We start from the raw sequence: 18,198 nt of genomic DNA on the forward strand, positions 1-18,198 counted from the left end.
GATGATGTTATATTCATTTTTTTAATCGTATAGTGACTAAAGCAAAATGCAGCATAAAAAAGAAAATTATAAATATTACAGCCATTAAGTTAAGTTCTTGTTTTTTCTTTATTAACTTAATTAGATAATGCGCGGATTCATCTTTATTCATCCTACAAGCGAATGCGTAGCATGCGAGTTAGGTTTTTGCCAGGCAAGTTAAGTATTTTGATATTTAAAAAAAAATGTCCTTAAATATGTATAAATAATTCCGGGGACGTCGCGAAATGTCTGTTTTAACGTTAAGCGCACGTTTTTAGCGTTCCCGCACACTAAAGACTGGTCGTATAATTAAATATTACACTTAACTACTTATTACTCGTATCGTAATTTATTGTGGGAAATATTTTCTATCTATTGATACACATGAGTTTCTTCTGCCGTTTTTAATTAATATACATATGTCTCTTAGTTGGTATCACACGACATGTAATCATTGGCTATTGCATTTTTATCGAGTGATCGTGAATCCTTAAAATCGCGAATATCGTGCAGTTCCTCTTCTTTATTATTATTATTTTCTTATTACATCACAATTTCTTGAACGGAATCACGTCGTCCATTAGCAGATACGTAAGACCGAGAGACGGGTGGGCAATTATTTGTCGACAAACCGTAACATCTATTAAGGAACGAACATCATCATGTAGTCGAATTGATCGGGAAGGAAAGACATATTCTTGGCGACAAGATTAATTTCGTCACTGCCTGAGTCTACTCTTGTCAAATCGATCTTGCCTCATTTTGTATAATTGAATATCGATTGATAGGTAATATAAGTTTTGTGAAAAAACGAATACCGACATACGATTTTCCCTCGAAAATCTTGATAGACCAAAACCTTTATTAGCTTCCTTTTTTCTTTAGCTGTATTAAGACGATGCGTGAGATCAGATAATAAAGAAGGGGTCGTTGTTATTAATTGTACTCAGGTAGTGTGATAACCGCTCGCACAAGTGTGGGCGCGAGTATAAGGCAGTGGAAAAAAAAAAAAAGAAATAATTTCAAATGAGACAAAGCTGATTAATATAAGATACAAATGTGTTATACACACACGACATATATTCTAAATTACGTTTACATAGAAGCAGTTAAGACATTAAATTATAATTACAAGGTGATTTTCTCTCCTGTGAGTCTGATAGGACAAGGTAATTATTGTCTTAAACGTATATAGTAATGCGAAAACAATGTAGGGATTTAAACAAGTGAGTTTTATATAAGAAAAATTCTAAAATATGTTTATGTTAAGGTTTGTGCAGCGGGCAGATATTTCAATTGTTACGAGAGGAGAGAATGAGATGGAGGAATCGAAACACCGCCGACTATAGCGGAATAAATCACACGCAGACAGATTTTACACACACACGCACACAATGATCCGATAAATACACAGTACTGAGAAGAAGTGAGTGTATCGGGAGAGTAATCAGTGATTTTTAACAAAAACCACGAGTGCTTTAGTGAATTGGGCAAGTTAGCTAGAAGATGAAACGAATAAATAAAGTTCTATAAAACGTATAATTATTTTGATCATCGAATCTCGAGGCACGTGATCGAGACTAACAATTCTCAGATCCAATTAAGTTGCTTTGAACACCACTAATACAAAAAAATATAAAATATATAAGGACAGTATTTTTAATTTTTTTGACGTGAAGAAGAAATACCGCCGCTATCGTTTATTTCTCTCGAGAACAATCGAATGGTTTGATTTTATTAGAATAAAATTCCTACAGTCGTTGGGATGCTTTAAAATAATATCTCGCACGCGATACGATGAGAGAATCGATCGATCTACTTTATCATATTTTAGTGTGAAGTAATAAGGTAATAGACGTAAAGTTGGTAATGATTGTAACGATAATAAATGAAATTATTAACTGTAATAACATGACCTGTATACTTGTAAACTTTTAGCATTGTATTGGTAAGGTCGTATCCCCTTACGAGCTAATCGTGAATAGAATAAAATAGAAAATAAATGAGAAAAATTTATGGTAGTAAGTTTAGTAGTATTACAAGTGTGCTACATGCGCATTTGACTATTTGCATATGCGATATGCGATTTTCTGAAAAAAGTGGCTGGCACGTAATGCCCGTCTCAAGTAATAAGGATATACTTGTTAAACGATCTTTACGCTCGCGCGCTTTCCATTCGTCTTACTCCCAGTGCTCCGAATTTGATGTCTCCCTGTGCTGAAAATTGATGTTCGACCTTCCAGTTTGATATTGCAACGAAGTGTTATTCTATTTGATTGTGTGCTCGATTTGACAATAAAATAATCATGTATATTTGATGAATGTTGGACTGAAATAAAAGTAGCAAATTTCTAAAGACATTTTGCATATAAAGGATATATGTTAGCGAGCATGTATCAATGAAACGTTTATTTATTTTTAACTGTTAATTCATTCTGCTCACAGCATCGAATCAATTCGTCTATTACGTCTATCACAGACTTACAGCAATTGCCATCCTGCATAAGTTTATCTCACAATGAATATTTATATCTTATAACGAATGATAGCAGCAAATTTAAATTTCTTTTACTATTAGTTTTGTACATGTTGTATCTGTATACATTTATTATAAGAAAAACCAAGCTTGTATTTTAATTTTTGGATTTTAATGAATTGTTTTATTATCTTGATGTATAATAGTATTAGTATAAAAATCTTATATAGGAAACTTATTTTTTTATAAATTACAAGCAGTTTACTAAAAAGATATTTATTGAAAAAGAAAAATGAGTCATTAAGAAATTTATCTTATTTTTTCTTTTTTTATACTCGTTGATAATTGTTTACAATATAATTATATTCGCGTTTATGTATTAGTTTTTATTTTTTTTTTTTTAACAAGAATTATTGGATGAAGAATATTTAAATTATCTTAAGTATTTTTTATTTTTGGAAATTTATTTCCTTTTTTTGAGCACTTTTTTCTTTTATAGCCTAAGCTTTCATGTTTAATATAAATATGGTTTAAAAATAAAGAAAATCCAATGATAAAAAAAATGAAGAAAAATGGAAAGTAAAGATAAAAATATATCATAATAAAATTTGAAGTCGGACATCTATTGAACAGCACAGAGTGTGTACGTTCCAGGCCAAGGCGCATGGTCTCTCTATTTGAATTTTTTCTTACAAGAAAAAGCCAAAAGATATGATATAGAATTGAAAAACAGGATAGGATAAAAAGAGAGGCAGGAAGGGTGTAGGAGGTTTTCTTTGAAGTGACGATAGGGGAATGCAAGGGGAAGAGAGAGAGAGAGAGAGAGAGAGAGAGAGAGAGAGAGAGAGAGAGAGAGAGCGCTTAGTTTAAAAACACAGATGAGAGATACTAGTAAGAGCATTCTTTTCTTCTTATATTAATTAAAATCAATATGATTACTGAATAACCAATATAAAACATATGTTGAAACAACACACGCTACTTTTATCATGTATCTATATATATATATATATATATATATATATATATATATGTATGTATATATATCATGTATCTATATATATATCTATATATATATATATCTCATATATATACATATATATATATATATATATATATATATACATATATACATACATATTTATTATGACATATGTGTATGTACACGCACTCGTATGTCTGCTCGTGTAAATGTATACCTTTAAAAATATATGCGTATATCGTATAGGGATCATAAGTATTTTTTTAAAGGTATGTACATTGAATGCACGGTCATTCGTGCACGCGTATGTTCAACACGTACGTATATGTATGCTACACACGACACATTACACACACAATGTGCGCGCGCGCGCGCGCGCACACACACACACACACACACACACACACACACACACACACACACACAAAACGTACATATACTCATAGCATACATATATATAATCTATTTAAATACAACAACTCTACATCAATTATATACATCATCTTGTTCTTTTCGTTTGGTGGAAAGGAAAAATAGGCGCGTTGACGGAGTAATGTTGGTTGCAAGAATATTTTTTGTCAATCGTTGTAGAAGTAAGCCTTAGGATCTATTCGACAACATCATTCGATCGATTGGAGAGCACAATGGTCGAGCACAATGATCGATGGCATGCACAAATCGAGACTGAAGCTTTCTACTTACTTAATCATAGATTATTCTTATTTAATCGTGAGAATACAAAATAGGCGCGTGTATTTCGAATAGAAAGCTATTTTGGCGTAGAATAAAGCGCATGAAAGAATATTTAAATGAAGATTTATTAACTCTTTCTTAAATAAAGTTGAATATATGTCGTCTTTTTTTCAGTATTATCATTATCATCAATGGTGCTGGAATCGAACTGTGGCCTTTTAGAGAAAGTCATAGATTTTTGCTTTCTCTTTATTTCATTGATTTCATTACTGTTGCCATTTTTATAGAATTTGTAAATTTTCCAATTTATTCTGACCCGAACTTTGTTTTTATCGCAGTGAAATATTTTTTACATTAAAATTCCTTATATAGTGAATATTTGAAAATAAATCCTTTTGTTGACAAGTAATTATGATTGAATTAGGTTATTTGAGACTTTATCAATACTTACGACAAACTATAATGAATAATTTAGTTTGATATAAATGTCATGCAAATTTTTGAAGTTGCGAAACTTTTTGATTTGTTTCTGCAAATTTGCATTTAAGATACTTCTTGCAACTGAGACTACTGAGGTTTGGAAAATGAGTGAAAATAAAACTTAGAACGAACAATCGGGATTGCCATTGTCTGTCCATCATTTATTTTGGCATCTCGCGTTTTGGCATCTCTATTACTTGGCACGTCACATTTGCGGCCGCGTCATGTAAACCGATCCCAAGAGAGGGGATTGATATATCCCAATCGATCTGTCAGGGTGTACTCTAAGCAAATCTCGAAAGTAAACTCCTTTAAAAATCAGTCAGAAAGTCTAGTGACACGCAGTTAATCCGTTCTCTTAAATAAGCCAGTCTCTAAGTCACTTGGGACCCGAAAAGAAATACTTTCTTGTTTAAGTACTAGTTAATTAACGGTAACTCTTAGAGGTATCACAGGGCCGAGTGGGAGTATCACGTATAACACAATATTCGATTCCGTTTGGATGAATAAGTAATTAAGCCTGGCACATGTTGGCTCACGTAACATTGCCAATAGGTCGATGTAAAGCATAAAACTAGTTGTAATTTGTAATTTAACTAACCGACGAAAGAACTGACTGCGCGGCGAGGGTTTTATAATTGTTGGATTTATATTTAATTAGACTTTGGTTACTATACGAACTTACTCGACGATAGAGATACGATAACTTGTAAATTTCATTCTACGATGTATAATATGTCAAAAGTGTGCGACGAGATAATAATGCATTTCGCAGCTTAATAAGAGAGAGGATAACGAGAACCTATGAATCAATAGTGTATCTTTCGCATAGAACGTCATGGTTAATCTTAGGTGATACGTTCTATCAGTAACTAGATCGTTATGGGAACTTAATTAAGGAATTATTATTAATGCTAATTATATGACCAATCGCGATCATTGATCATACGTGTGAACAAGAGTGCATCTCCTATTATCGTACGATGGTTGGCAACCTTCAATAGTGCTAATAAATTTTTAATAATAACGTTTTGTAAGCAAATATATAATTATTTATTTTAATTATAATTATTTTAATTATAATCTTTTATTTTTTTAATTTTTTTTGGTTTTATTTAATTATATAGGTACTCTTTGGCACAATTCGTACGTGTGGTCTAATAATTGGCCACAGACTTGCGAACAAAATTTTGGACTTGATAATAATCAAGTTGTCGACATGACGGACATGAATCACATAAAGACGTAACGGGGACATAACGAAGACATAACGAAGTTTTGGACAAAAGAATTGTGATATATGCAATCTTCTGTAAGTGTAAGTAAGGCTAATTCAAGCCGATGTTTGTATGCGTATTTATGCGTATTCTTTTATTAAAACAATTAAATTTTGCAACAATTAAATAAGAACTTTTTAAAGATTGATTTTGGATTTTCCAGATTTCGAGACATCTCTGATTTCTGGCAAATTTAATTGTGTGAATATAAGAATCGTTCACATCCGCGATTGTTTGTATTTTGTCTTGCATTGGCCTTGTCTGCATTGATTTTAAATCGCTAAGCTTGTAAATCTTGAAAATCTAACGATTTTCTGTATTTTCTCCAAGCATTAGCTCAGGATATTTATCTATAAATAAATTAATTTATCTTTTTAAATATATTTAATTATTTATTCTTAATAGTAAAATTTATATAGTTGCCGGCCACTTTATCTAGCTCGCTAATATGTCGAACCTTTTGCATTTAACGAAAGTTCTCTATGCTTGTGATTCAGACGCGACGCAAATGTGACACACAAGAAATCGAATATACAATCGTACAAGATGATCTTAAAGCGGCGTATACATATGAAGATATGTATACAAGCGGGCGCTTGGATAAACTTCATCGATTGGAGTACCACGTTTTACTCTTTATCGAAACATATTCGCCGTATACATCATTTACTAAGCAAACAATGGCAGACACATAGCCGAACTACACTGAATATAAATAGTATTTACGAGTCTGTATGCGCATGTACTAAGTAGATAACTGTTTGTATTTTAATGAGTAATATTTAATGTTTGATGTTCATTCACTCCACTCTCATTATACTTGTATGCGTAAACGTAGGAGAACAATCGTGGAGATAACTGTGTTAATCGATAGACGAATCTAGAGTGGGGTTGGTAGTTGGAACGCATTTTCGGATATCGTAGTACGTTAACTTCTTTTTGTTTACACTATTTGGCTTGTCGCAGGCATCTGTATCATTAGAAGTATAAAATCAGAATCATAGTCATCAATCAAGATCAGAGTAAGTTTGGTATTTTGGTAGGATATTTCATTCAACGACGAAAATAGTAAAATTGAACGATTATTGATTTGGAAATTATCGATAGAAAATGGAACGGTATTAATTTGATTATTGGAAAATATTGCAATATCGAATTTACTTCGATTAATTCGAAGTATACTCCTACGAATCGTAGGAGTATATTTTGTTTTCAATCTAGCACGATTTCACCGTATTCAAATTTTGCTTGCCAGAAAAGTTCGTTCGAAAAAAATTTACCAATCAAGAGAATAGTTGAGGTTGATATAAACGGTTGATAAAATGGTTCGCATTTCCAATCCTTGGATTCAATTATCGACTACGACGCGGCAGTTATTGAATCGAGATTGAGTTCACTTTTCGGTCATTCCAGAATTTTCGGTTTCGTCAGAACGAACAAGAGATTGATTGCTCGTGAAGCCGAAGCTACCATTAGCTTTTAATTTTCATGTTTCGCCAGTGTACGCTACAATTATTTTTATTTATACGCATAATTTAACGTCGAGTGAAATACGTCCAACGACCACTGCCCTCTATAGAGACATAAGAGCGGCGGTTCTTTTCGTATCTGGTGCCTTTTGGACATGGCTAGCCAAGAGAAGAACCAAAGTCGCGAAGTGTAATGCACACGAATAGATCCACGTATTTTATCGAACTGAGTAAAAAAAAAAGAACATTAATAACGATTGTGCGTTTGCTGTTTCTCCTTACGAGCCGCGTGAACGCGTACTCGCGTGCTTCAGCCCGATTTGGAAATATTGCCGTGACACTTAGGCTTAGGATAAAAGCGAAAAAACAAAACCTTATTAAAAGATAAAAGTGTCAAAGTACTGCTACAATTATCACTAATTAACTATTTACTATTTACTATTAACGTGTTAGTATCACTTAAAATGAAGGACCGGAGGTGGAAAAGAGAGATAAATAGAGATGAAAACTACTCTTGTTATTAATTTCTATTTGTAATTAATTAATTAATTAATTGTCACCAGCTATGGCTTTACTATTTTCTTGTAAAGTAAAAGTACTATATCGACAGCTTCTCGAGGCTACGGAGTAATGAGGCGCGTGTGAGAAAGAGCGTAGCTTAGATTTAGTAAGGCGAGCGTGTTTAATGTTAATTAAGATCGATGGAAGTGAGAGCTTAATTGGTGTCGTTGTCCTGTAAGAATCCTGTGCGGCCGAATGCTGCGTGGGTGTTGGGATGCATGCGGGATGAAACGGGCGCAGCCTGTGCAAAACCTGGACTCGGTTAGGTAGATAAATAGACATATATAAGACGACCTGGAAAGACTGGGAATTAATTAAATCACATCCTTGGAGTAGGGTTAATTAGGAAGGCTGGCTGTAAGGTCAAATGACTGTTCGCGTTTATTGTTACTAATAGTTAATGGGCTATCTCTAACGTCTTACGGTCTAGTTTACTCGATAAATGGACAAAAAAAGTTGTTTAATAAACTCGTTACCTCCGCCTAAGGATGATAGCTGTTACGAAAAATCGTAAGGTTTAGCTGGATAAGGCCGAAATCACATTAAATAATACGAGGATAGAAAGTACACACCAAAAGTGCTACACACACAGATCTCTTTTCTTAACCTGAGATAGTTTACGGAGGAAAAAAGATAGGCGCGAAAAGAAAATTTTCCTTTATCTGAAATTAACAATTTCTTTCGATTATGAAACTTCGTTCCTCTCGAGTGTGATTCCCGTGATCGTGTTGCAGACGATAATAATTTTAAACATTTAGTTGGTGATGCTTAATATAAACGACAAACAATTCTTAAAATTCGCGAATATTAAAGTAAGCTCTAAAAATAAATTGCTAACAACGCGCGAAAATTGATGGCTTTCGTTCTTTTTTATTGGTACGAACATTACTTTGTGCTTCGATGACATGATAGCAGGCTCTTTTCAAACGTGTCTTAAAATCGTGACGATAGGGTTGTCGTGTGCCCCTTTCCGGAGGATGCAACGGCGTCGGCAAAAGGCGAACGGGGTGAAAGATGAATGAATGTGAGAACTTGGATGAGACGTCGTAGCGGTAAATCGAATATAATTATTGATTAAAGGATAAGTTGTGTACAAATGTATTATAAATTAACAATTATCTCAGAGTACCTTAACGCAGAAAAGAAAAAGAGTAATTAATGAAACTCACTTGACTCGTTTTAATTATCATAAACACAATATTATATATATATAGAGAGACCTGCTTCGCCACGCTTCTTTTGACAAGCGGAGGCAAGGGAGGGTATGGCGCATAGGATCAATAATTAAGGTATCGATTATTGTCTAATTAATTAATTAATTAATTAAACTTGTAACTCTCGAAATAAGGCCGTTGTAGACAAGTATTAAAATAGGGAAAGTGAAATATTTTTAATGAAATAACAAATGCCAACTATTGTGTTCTCGTGAGAATCATAATTATTCCGTAATTCTTAAGTAAAAAAATGGAAAGCGTATCTAAGTCGTTGATTATATAAGTCATTGTAATTTAATTCTTTTGTTAGAAAGCAAGGTAGGAAGTGGGGAAAAGTAAAATGGGATTACCATAAATCACAGGCAGGACGTACATGAGCAAAGCGAATGGACATGCGCACGAAACGAGAGAATGGTATTGGATGATTGATAAAATTGCATGATAAAATTGCATGGATGGATAAGAGTGATGATTGAATGACTGATAATGAACGATGGATTAATAGGAATTGAATAAACTTTTTTTTTTTTTTAACAAATATATATAAAATTTATTCAAAAGTTATTTACTGAGCCAAATATATGATAATATATTGAAATTTAATCGTTTAATAATATTACCAATTTTAATATTGAAAAATTGGATAAACGTTTTTGGATTAACGTGTGTGTGAAAAAATTAAGAATTGCAGTTAAGAGCTTATGCAAGCTTAGTTTTTATTATATGATTACTAAATAGTTTAAGAAAGAATGATAAGAATGGTAAGCATGATCAAGACTATATAGAAAGAGTTAAAAAAATTTTGAAAAAAAAAAAACAGATTCAATTTCTCAACGAGAAGAACGAGGTGTGAGTGTATCGTGCGGATGAATTCAGAAAAATGGAACGAAAGAGTTGCGTGAACGATTAGGAAACGACGAGTAATATAGGCATAAATATTCGACATTACAACTAAACGGCAGACACAATATACACATATATACACACACACACTTTAGAGAGACGTTCACAGACATATTCTAGTGATACAGAAGCATATAGATCGTACGGGGTACAAGTTGGCGCGTGTCCAGGCGCGTCGAATCAGGTTTAAGATTTGCCAAATCTTATTAAGTAAAAACCACGCGAAACAAAGTAAAGTTTATTAAGCTGCACTACTGTATAGCATGTAGGGAGTACTTGCATTAAAGGGAAAAAAAAACATAGCTAAAAAGCCGTTAGTGTTTATTAAAACGAAGATGTGATGAAGAGTGCCGGTGCAATATTTCCAAATCGGCGCCCCTCGAACCTGCCGTTTGTCGAACGGGATCACCCTGCGATCCCGAACAGATCTGCGTGCAGAAAGGAAAAAGAGAGAAAGAGAGAGAGAAAAATGAAAAAAGAGAAAGTCGTGATCACAAATCAAATGGAAAAAGACTCTCGGTCATTGCATTTCTCTTACGATTGTGTCTTTGTGTCTCCGTTTTTCTTTTCGCATCCTATTGTCGATGGAGCATATTGTAGGTTCGTAGGGCACGTGTGTGATGTTAATTATCAAAATGGAACAAGAAACGATCGTCAGATAGAGCTTGTCCGCATTGGGGCGTTGTCGTCCTGTATGCATAAGTCAAACACGGCGAGAACGAAGAAACGAAGGAAGGGATAGATGAATCGTCGAGTGAAAATTACGAAAGTAGTTAAAAAGTAATTAACGATCGTTATCTATTTTTAGCGATGTTATCTCCGACACGATGGGTGGGGGAGAGACCGCGGGAGATTGGCGTGGGCGAATGAAAAATGAAGGAAAGCACGAACAGCATTTTCGGTATACGTATCAGATTGAGTCAACGTGACGTGAATTTCTAGGTTTGTTTCATGAGAAGCAGGATTTCGTAATTTACATTGTAGTCCGCATGACATGGGTATGATGAAAAGATATAAGAGATCAATCGATACTCTTCGATACTTAACGAATACATATACCAAAGTTTCAGTTGCATAATAAATTAAATTTCAAACTATACGTAACGTCAACACAAACTGTTCCTTGTAGAATCATTTTATGTCAGAATGATCATTTCCCAAAACATTACACTGTTACATATCGCTCTTGACAATTTTACTGTACGATGGAAACTATATATTACGGATTTGTAAATATTGCCATTAAATCAAAATAGCGCGAAATACTAAATTTGATAATCGTATTTATATTTTATATAATTTTTATCAAACTATCTGCATCAGAGTATATTTTTATATATAATTGCGATTTTTAATAAATTCATTAATAAAAGTATATAGAAATACAGAAACCGGGGATTCTAGTTTTGTCAAACAATGATTCAAAACATTTTTTTATAACTAGTTTTACATTTATTATATTTTTGACTACTATTGAATGCGAATCTTAAATATAGACTTTTTAGTCTAATTATATTATTAAAAATTTAATTCTCAAAGAGTTGCTGCATATCAATGTGAATTGTTAATCGTTGTTTCAATGTGCTTCCAACGGCATCACGTATATTTTTTATGAGATGCTGCAAAAAGTGCCATTTTACTTCCAAACCTAAAATCTTTTCGATAAAATATATCTAAAAAGTCATGTTTTTTGTATCCCGAGAGACCATTGTCATAGAAAAATATCTAATCTTTAAGTAAAAACAATTTTATTGTTCTACAATTAACATATTATTTTTTGCCTATACTTGGGGTTATTTTTTTTACATCAGTGCTTTTTTTTATTCCACAGTATACAAAATAAAAATCGTCATTTTTCGTCCTGTTAAAATATTTTTTTCGAGAATATCTGACATTGAATGTTGGTGATGATTTGATTTTATAATGATTAATGTGAATTGCTTTGAAGTTTATAGAAGCATATTGGATATTATATTGATATTGACGATGACGTTACGTATAGTATCCATCTGAACTGATTGGATATCGAATCAAGCACTTTTTGGTAGTTAATCTCATAGATGACTGGTATAGATCAGGTTTAGAGGTAGAAAGATCGATGAGGAAATTCGGAAGAGAAGATTTAAGATGGATAGGAGAAAGAAATAGGCGAGAAGAAGTGAATTATATTGAAGATGTATTGTCTGTACGTGAGAGAGAAAGGTGTATGCTAGAAAAGTGTGTCTGTTCGTTTTTTTTGGAAGGATTCGTGACGGAAGGATATCTTCGAAGGAAGGATATCAATTAGCCTGATGTTAAAAATGATAGGATAATTCAAATGGGAGGCGTATTGTCGTCGACTCGTTCCGCTGATATCCTCTTGTTGTTCCTTTTTGCTTTTGACATATATATATATATATATATATATATATACTTACCGACAAATATTAAAAAATAAATATATTGCTCATGATTTATTCTTATATTTTGCTTGTTCTTTCACGTAATTGATTGTATCATGCTCTACGAAGTGTATTTCTCCCACTTGATGCAATCGATTGTACAGACTAATGAATAAGTGATGTGTAACATTCTGGAGTGATCGCTTTATTTCGTAATTTTTGTCGATAAGTACGATCACACATGCACACGCGTACACACGCGCACACGCACACACACACACACACACGCACACACACACACATTGCTTTTTTTATATATTTTCTTTAGCCCATACGAGTACGTCATACACCATACGCTCTTACTCCCTCCCCCCACTCTCGATGACACATAAAATAACAGTACTATTACGATAGTTACTGTACTATTACTACTATTATTATTACTACTACCACTATTATTACTACTACTACTTATACTTATACTATTATTATTATTACTATGATTATTATTACTACTATTATTATTATTCATTGAACACACACCATATATATATAAAAATATATATATTAATATGCTTAACGGTGTTTCTAGTGGATTAATTGATTGATACTTAAGATATATTAATATTAATAACGATCATAATGAGACATATATAATATTATATATACATAAATCTATATACAACACTTATTATATATAATGATATAATGATGATAAGTTGATATGCTGATTATTATGATGATATAATATAGAGAAAAAAATGGATCATTATTCGTAAAAATAAACACTGGTATAGATTATGAGAAATTATGATTAAATAGAAAATGATATTGATGAAAGAAAATTTTTATCTTGTTAATCGAACTAATCTCGATCCCTTCACTTAAATTAGATCGCACCTTACATAGTTACTATTTTATGTGGTTGAGAGACTTAAAACACTGCACGGCATAAATTTTTATTTTTATTGGCGATCGTACTAGAATATTTAGTATTATCATCGCGGGATGTTGTATGTAAGTGCCAGTGATTAAATTCGAATATTTTTTTACTTTAATTCTTTTTTTTTTCCTTATACCTAAGACAAGTTATATGTATATATAACTTGTATGATACATCGTGTGAATGATAGTGAGAATGCGAGTGCGTAAGGGAAAAGGGATTACATATGTTTTCTTAGATATTACTTCTATTGCGATGCTGCGACCTGTCCATCGATCGATTATTTTCGATCCCTTGGATGGGCGTAGTCAACACCGACAAACGTTTTTTCAGGTGACCTTCTACTTTCTTTTTGCCGCTTCTGTTTTACAATTATCTCACGCATTGTGATTTCCATCATGCATACGTAATCACATGCGCGTAATCAAAATACGGCTGTATCAATGAAAAGATGTTTTATTAGAAAAATAATAAATACGAACAATGTAAAAATATTTTTATATTCGATGCAAATTAATGCATTGTTTTAACGTGGAAAGAAATTTTGAATCGATAATTCGTGATAATTTTCGTATGCACGATGCTTTTGTCATTAACGAGAACGAAATTACAGAGGTGGTCCACTGTTAAAAAATATTGATGAATATCGAATAGATTCTTTGGATTTTCATTGTCGCAAACATTCAAAAACGTATCGGAAACGGTGGAAACAAGCTTTTAATTAGTGCAGTGTTTTATGCGCGTCCCAACATACATATCCCGCCATGTTCTCTCGAATCTGAGGCGTATGTATAATAATTACCATACCGAGAGCTATTACTCTGAAAATAATCTACGCTTTTATAACTTTTTCTCATTGCAATGGGAAAGTCTCAGTTTCGAGTTGGCTTGGTATTAGACATGTCAGCACTTTCGTACATTTCACTTAAAAATGATTATTTAATTACAGAAACATAATTGATTCGTGAAGCCATTATGTATAAATTAAGTAAAGATTTATTTTGAAAGTTTTTTTTTAGTTTTCTGATTCCATAATAGAGATTTGTATCATTTGAATCCTTAGTGTTGACATGTTCGAAGCTTAATCTCTAAGTACACTTAACCCATTAACCGGGCAGGCAGTTAAAATATTTTTCCGGCGTCCGTAATTTTAATGTGCGTATAATTTTTATACGTTGACGATCGTAACATAGTCTCATATAATAGTATGTAGATATAATTTACACGTATGTAGATATAGATATATACGTAGATGAAACGCTCGTCCAAAAGTACATCGATATAAATCAAAATAGCACGAAAAAATATACGTATATATAGTTTTCAATTAAATAAACTCAGGACAAATTTTTAGATAATAATTATCTAAAAATTTCTAACTTATAAGCTATTTGATATAGAGACTATTTGTGTATTAAAGCGTATGTTGCTTTTAAATTCACGTAATATTATCAATATATAAATAATAACTAGATAAGACTTAGATTACTTATGCTACAAATCAACATAGAATATATAATTATAGCGTAATGTTATGAAAATATAAACTCGGTTAAAGGGTTAAATTAGGAGCTTCAAGAGATCGCGTTCAGCCACTTGAAGTAAGACCATCCTCAAAGAGAAAAAATGCTCGAACCTTTATCCATCTCTCTCTCTCTATCTCTCTCTCCTTTTTAATTCCTTTTTTCTCATCTCATTTTACTGTCAATCCCTGCACGAAACTCGCTCGAGAGTTACATCTTCAGAGGCCCTCGAGAGAGAAAAGTGCATTCCCAGAGATGAAACGTGCTCTAATGATTTCTCCTACCTTTTTCTTTCCCACAGACATCCTCCCGATTCCCAAATTCAAAAACGTTGAAACCGGAAGTCCGACTTTCATTCCCAACGGAGATGCAGCCCCGGGTCCTCAACGGTTTTCCTTGATCCAACACACGAATTATCATCCCTATAGGCGTTAAAAGATCGTTGATATCGTCCGAACGGCCGAAAGAAACAAGTTTTTCATAAGTGCGCGAGATAGACGGGAAAAAGGAAGAGAGTGCGAAGTAGTGAAAATAGTAGAGAGCGAAAGAGAAAGCGAGAGAATGGGTGCAAGAATGAACGCGCGCAACTTCCGGCCGGAATTTCTCCACGCGTATCACGTGCCGGTTGTACTCCATAGTTTTGATTATATATTACAAATTGTTAATTTTATAGCGGTGACTTTGAGCTCGTTTCTCGCAATCGAGATGGCGCGCAGTAAGATTATCGAGTAAGGATTAATTAATTAAATTAATTAATTAAATTAGCCAGAAATAAGTGCGCTCGGCTTACACAGTAAGATTAACTAAGCCACCGTCACATATGTTAGCTGTACGATTTTCATTATTAAGCTAACATTAAATTTTATCACTTAACCTTTAGAGTGTAGTATCTTTGTAGTGAATCTTAAGGTGTGTCCTGCTTTTTTATGGATATACATGTGTTGTTTTTAATCGTAACGATGTTTTTATGATTAAATAATTAAACGATAAAGATATAAGCTATTAAAAAGTAAAGTTATCCATTTAACGCTTTTCAATTGCAAATAATGCTATAAAGTAACAGATATACACAATGATGCGATCTTTCACTTAGAGAAAATTCTATTATATTTATTATTAATTTTTTCTATTACTTTTTATATATTATTATTGAAATTCTTTAGTCTTTAGATAAAAGCGGAATAATAAAAAGATATAAATATAATATCATTATAAATTATTAGTTAAACAGATTGTTATGTAAGATTTTTATTATTTGTCTCACAATGTTTGATTAATTTCATAAAGTAATGTTTTTTTTTTTTAATTTGATATTATTTAGTCGAGATATTTCTGTAAATGCAAAATTGTCATTTTTGTTAAATTTTTGAATTGAAAAGCGTTAAATTAATAAATGGTCGCTCCGGTTTTATGTCTCCGCCGTAAACGGATGTAAGGTCGACGCGAACGAGTTGACCCGTTTTTCAGGTATCCCTTTTTTGCAAATTAGTCACGAACTCGTCGCGGTTCGAAACTCGTCCGGAAGCTACGAGTTGTTGCTATGATGCACGCCCGGATCGTTCAAATACGGCAAGAAGATGTATAATCTCTTTTGAGATTTAGATCGGTGATATTAGTTTAATCCGTTTGCTCTCAAATTTAAATTATTCTCCGCTAAGCTCCGTTCGTCCATCCATTTATCTTTTTATCCCATCCATCTATTCATCCACCTGTCCATTCATCCATCTATTCATCCATCCATCTATTCATCCATACATCCATTCATGCATCTATCCATCCATTCATCCATCCATCCATCCATTCATCCATCCATCCATCCATCCATCCATCCATCCATCCATCCATCCATCCATCCATCCATCCATCCATCCATCTATCCATCCATCCATCCATCCATCCATATATTTATTTCGTCTATCCATTTATCCATCTATCCATTTATTTAATTTATCCATCTACTCATTTAATTTATTCATTTATCCATTCATTCTACGCCTCAGATCGTTTTGAAAATGAGATATATATTCTCTAATCCTATGTACCACTTTCTCAAGTATATTCTCAGACTGCTTTCCTCGTATTTAATTTTTACTCGTTCTAGATGACGTTTTTCCTTTCCGCTCTTTATTTTACTTTCTCTCATTTCTACGTATCCTTATTTTTCTTTTCTCTATATCTTTTATATATTACAGAAAAGCTAGTCAAATATTTATACATGTACGTGTAAATTAAAAAAAAGGAAATATTTATTTTCTGCTTGCATTTCTTATCTTACTTTATTATCTTATTCTGAAGAAATATCCTTAAAAAATTTTTAATTCAAAAAAGATTGAAAAAAAATTATAATTGAGGATTTAAAGTACTTAGCTCCAGTCAATAAATATGATTTATAAATTTTTGTATACAAAGTTTTTTCCATACAAAATTTTTATCTAATTTTTTTTTATATACAGTATTATTTATACAATATTATATAATTATTTATAATTAAATGGATATTTCATTACTTATAAAATGATTCGATTTCTCAATTTTACTTCTATTTTTCCAATTTTTCAATAATATTAAAATTATTCAATTGAAGCATATTTTTATAATTGCCTTGATATTGATATATATAATATATTGTTATTAATAATTGTTATTAATAATGTTCAACATAATCATAATTATTATTTTATCATTATAATTATTTAATCTCGAATGTTTATTATCAATTAGATTTGAATTTTGCGAAAACTTTAGATTATTGCTTTAATTGACTTCTCCCTTTTCTAGTCTAATTCCTGTTTTTTCAAACTAATCCTGATAATCTTAACTCTTTGCAGTCCTATGTATAAAAACATTTATCGTATTCAGGTTGCTATAATATTCTGCAAGATAAATGATATTTTTAACAACTTTGAATTAACACGAAAATTGTAAATGTATCTAATCATTTGAACTAACTTTAATAAACATTCACACAAGTACAAGTGAACGTAAATTATTTAAGTTATTAATGCTGAAATTTACATTGTTTGCCGAAAGGCATATTTGCGAAGGATCTGAATGTAATAGTTAAAATTTGTCAAAATTTCATTTCTATTTTTGATTCTCCGTGATCCGGATCGCAAAGAGTTAAGTTTCCTTCGCCTTTTTACGTTTGGATCTCCTATCGAGGATCAGTCTTTTGAATTATTATAAAGTAACACGAGCCACTGCTCTGTACCACCCTCTCCGATTACGTCCTCTCGTCACGTCCTGGCACGCAGTACTATGTTGTTTTGTGCGAT

General features: G+C 32.3%; 1 protein-coding gene across 5 annotated transcripts in view; it reads left to right on the forward strand.

Moving 5' to 3' along the window:
* Positions 1–18,198, forward strand: part of Hrb27C (Heterogeneous nuclear ribonucleoprotein at 27C) — a 36,550-nt gene that overhangs the window by 15,706 nt on the left and 2,646 nt on the right. For 2 of the 5 annotated variants that reach the window (XM_089082787.1, XM_089082784.1), the window contains one exon: positions 1,292–13,302. The exons of 2 other annotated variants lie outside the window; for them this stretch is intronic. In XM_089082787.1, coding sequence (XP_088938913.1) covers positions 1,292–1,419 — 128 coding nt within the window. In that variant the 3' untranslated portion in view covers positions 1,420–13,302. Of the gene's footprint in view, positions 1–1,291; positions 13,303–18,198 lie in introns of those variants that run through there. One more of the 5 variants, XM_089082785.1, reaches the window with a different exon arrangement.

Source organism: Pogonomyrmex barbatus, unplaced genomic scaffold, assembly GCF_055798465.1.
Source record: "Pogonomyrmex barbatus isolate J1 unplaced genomic scaffold, ASM5579846v1 scaffold6, whole genome shotgun sequence".
Classification (NCBI taxonomy): domain Eukaryota; kingdom Metazoa; phylum Arthropoda; class Insecta; order Hymenoptera; family Formicidae; genus Pogonomyrmex; species Pogonomyrmex barbatus.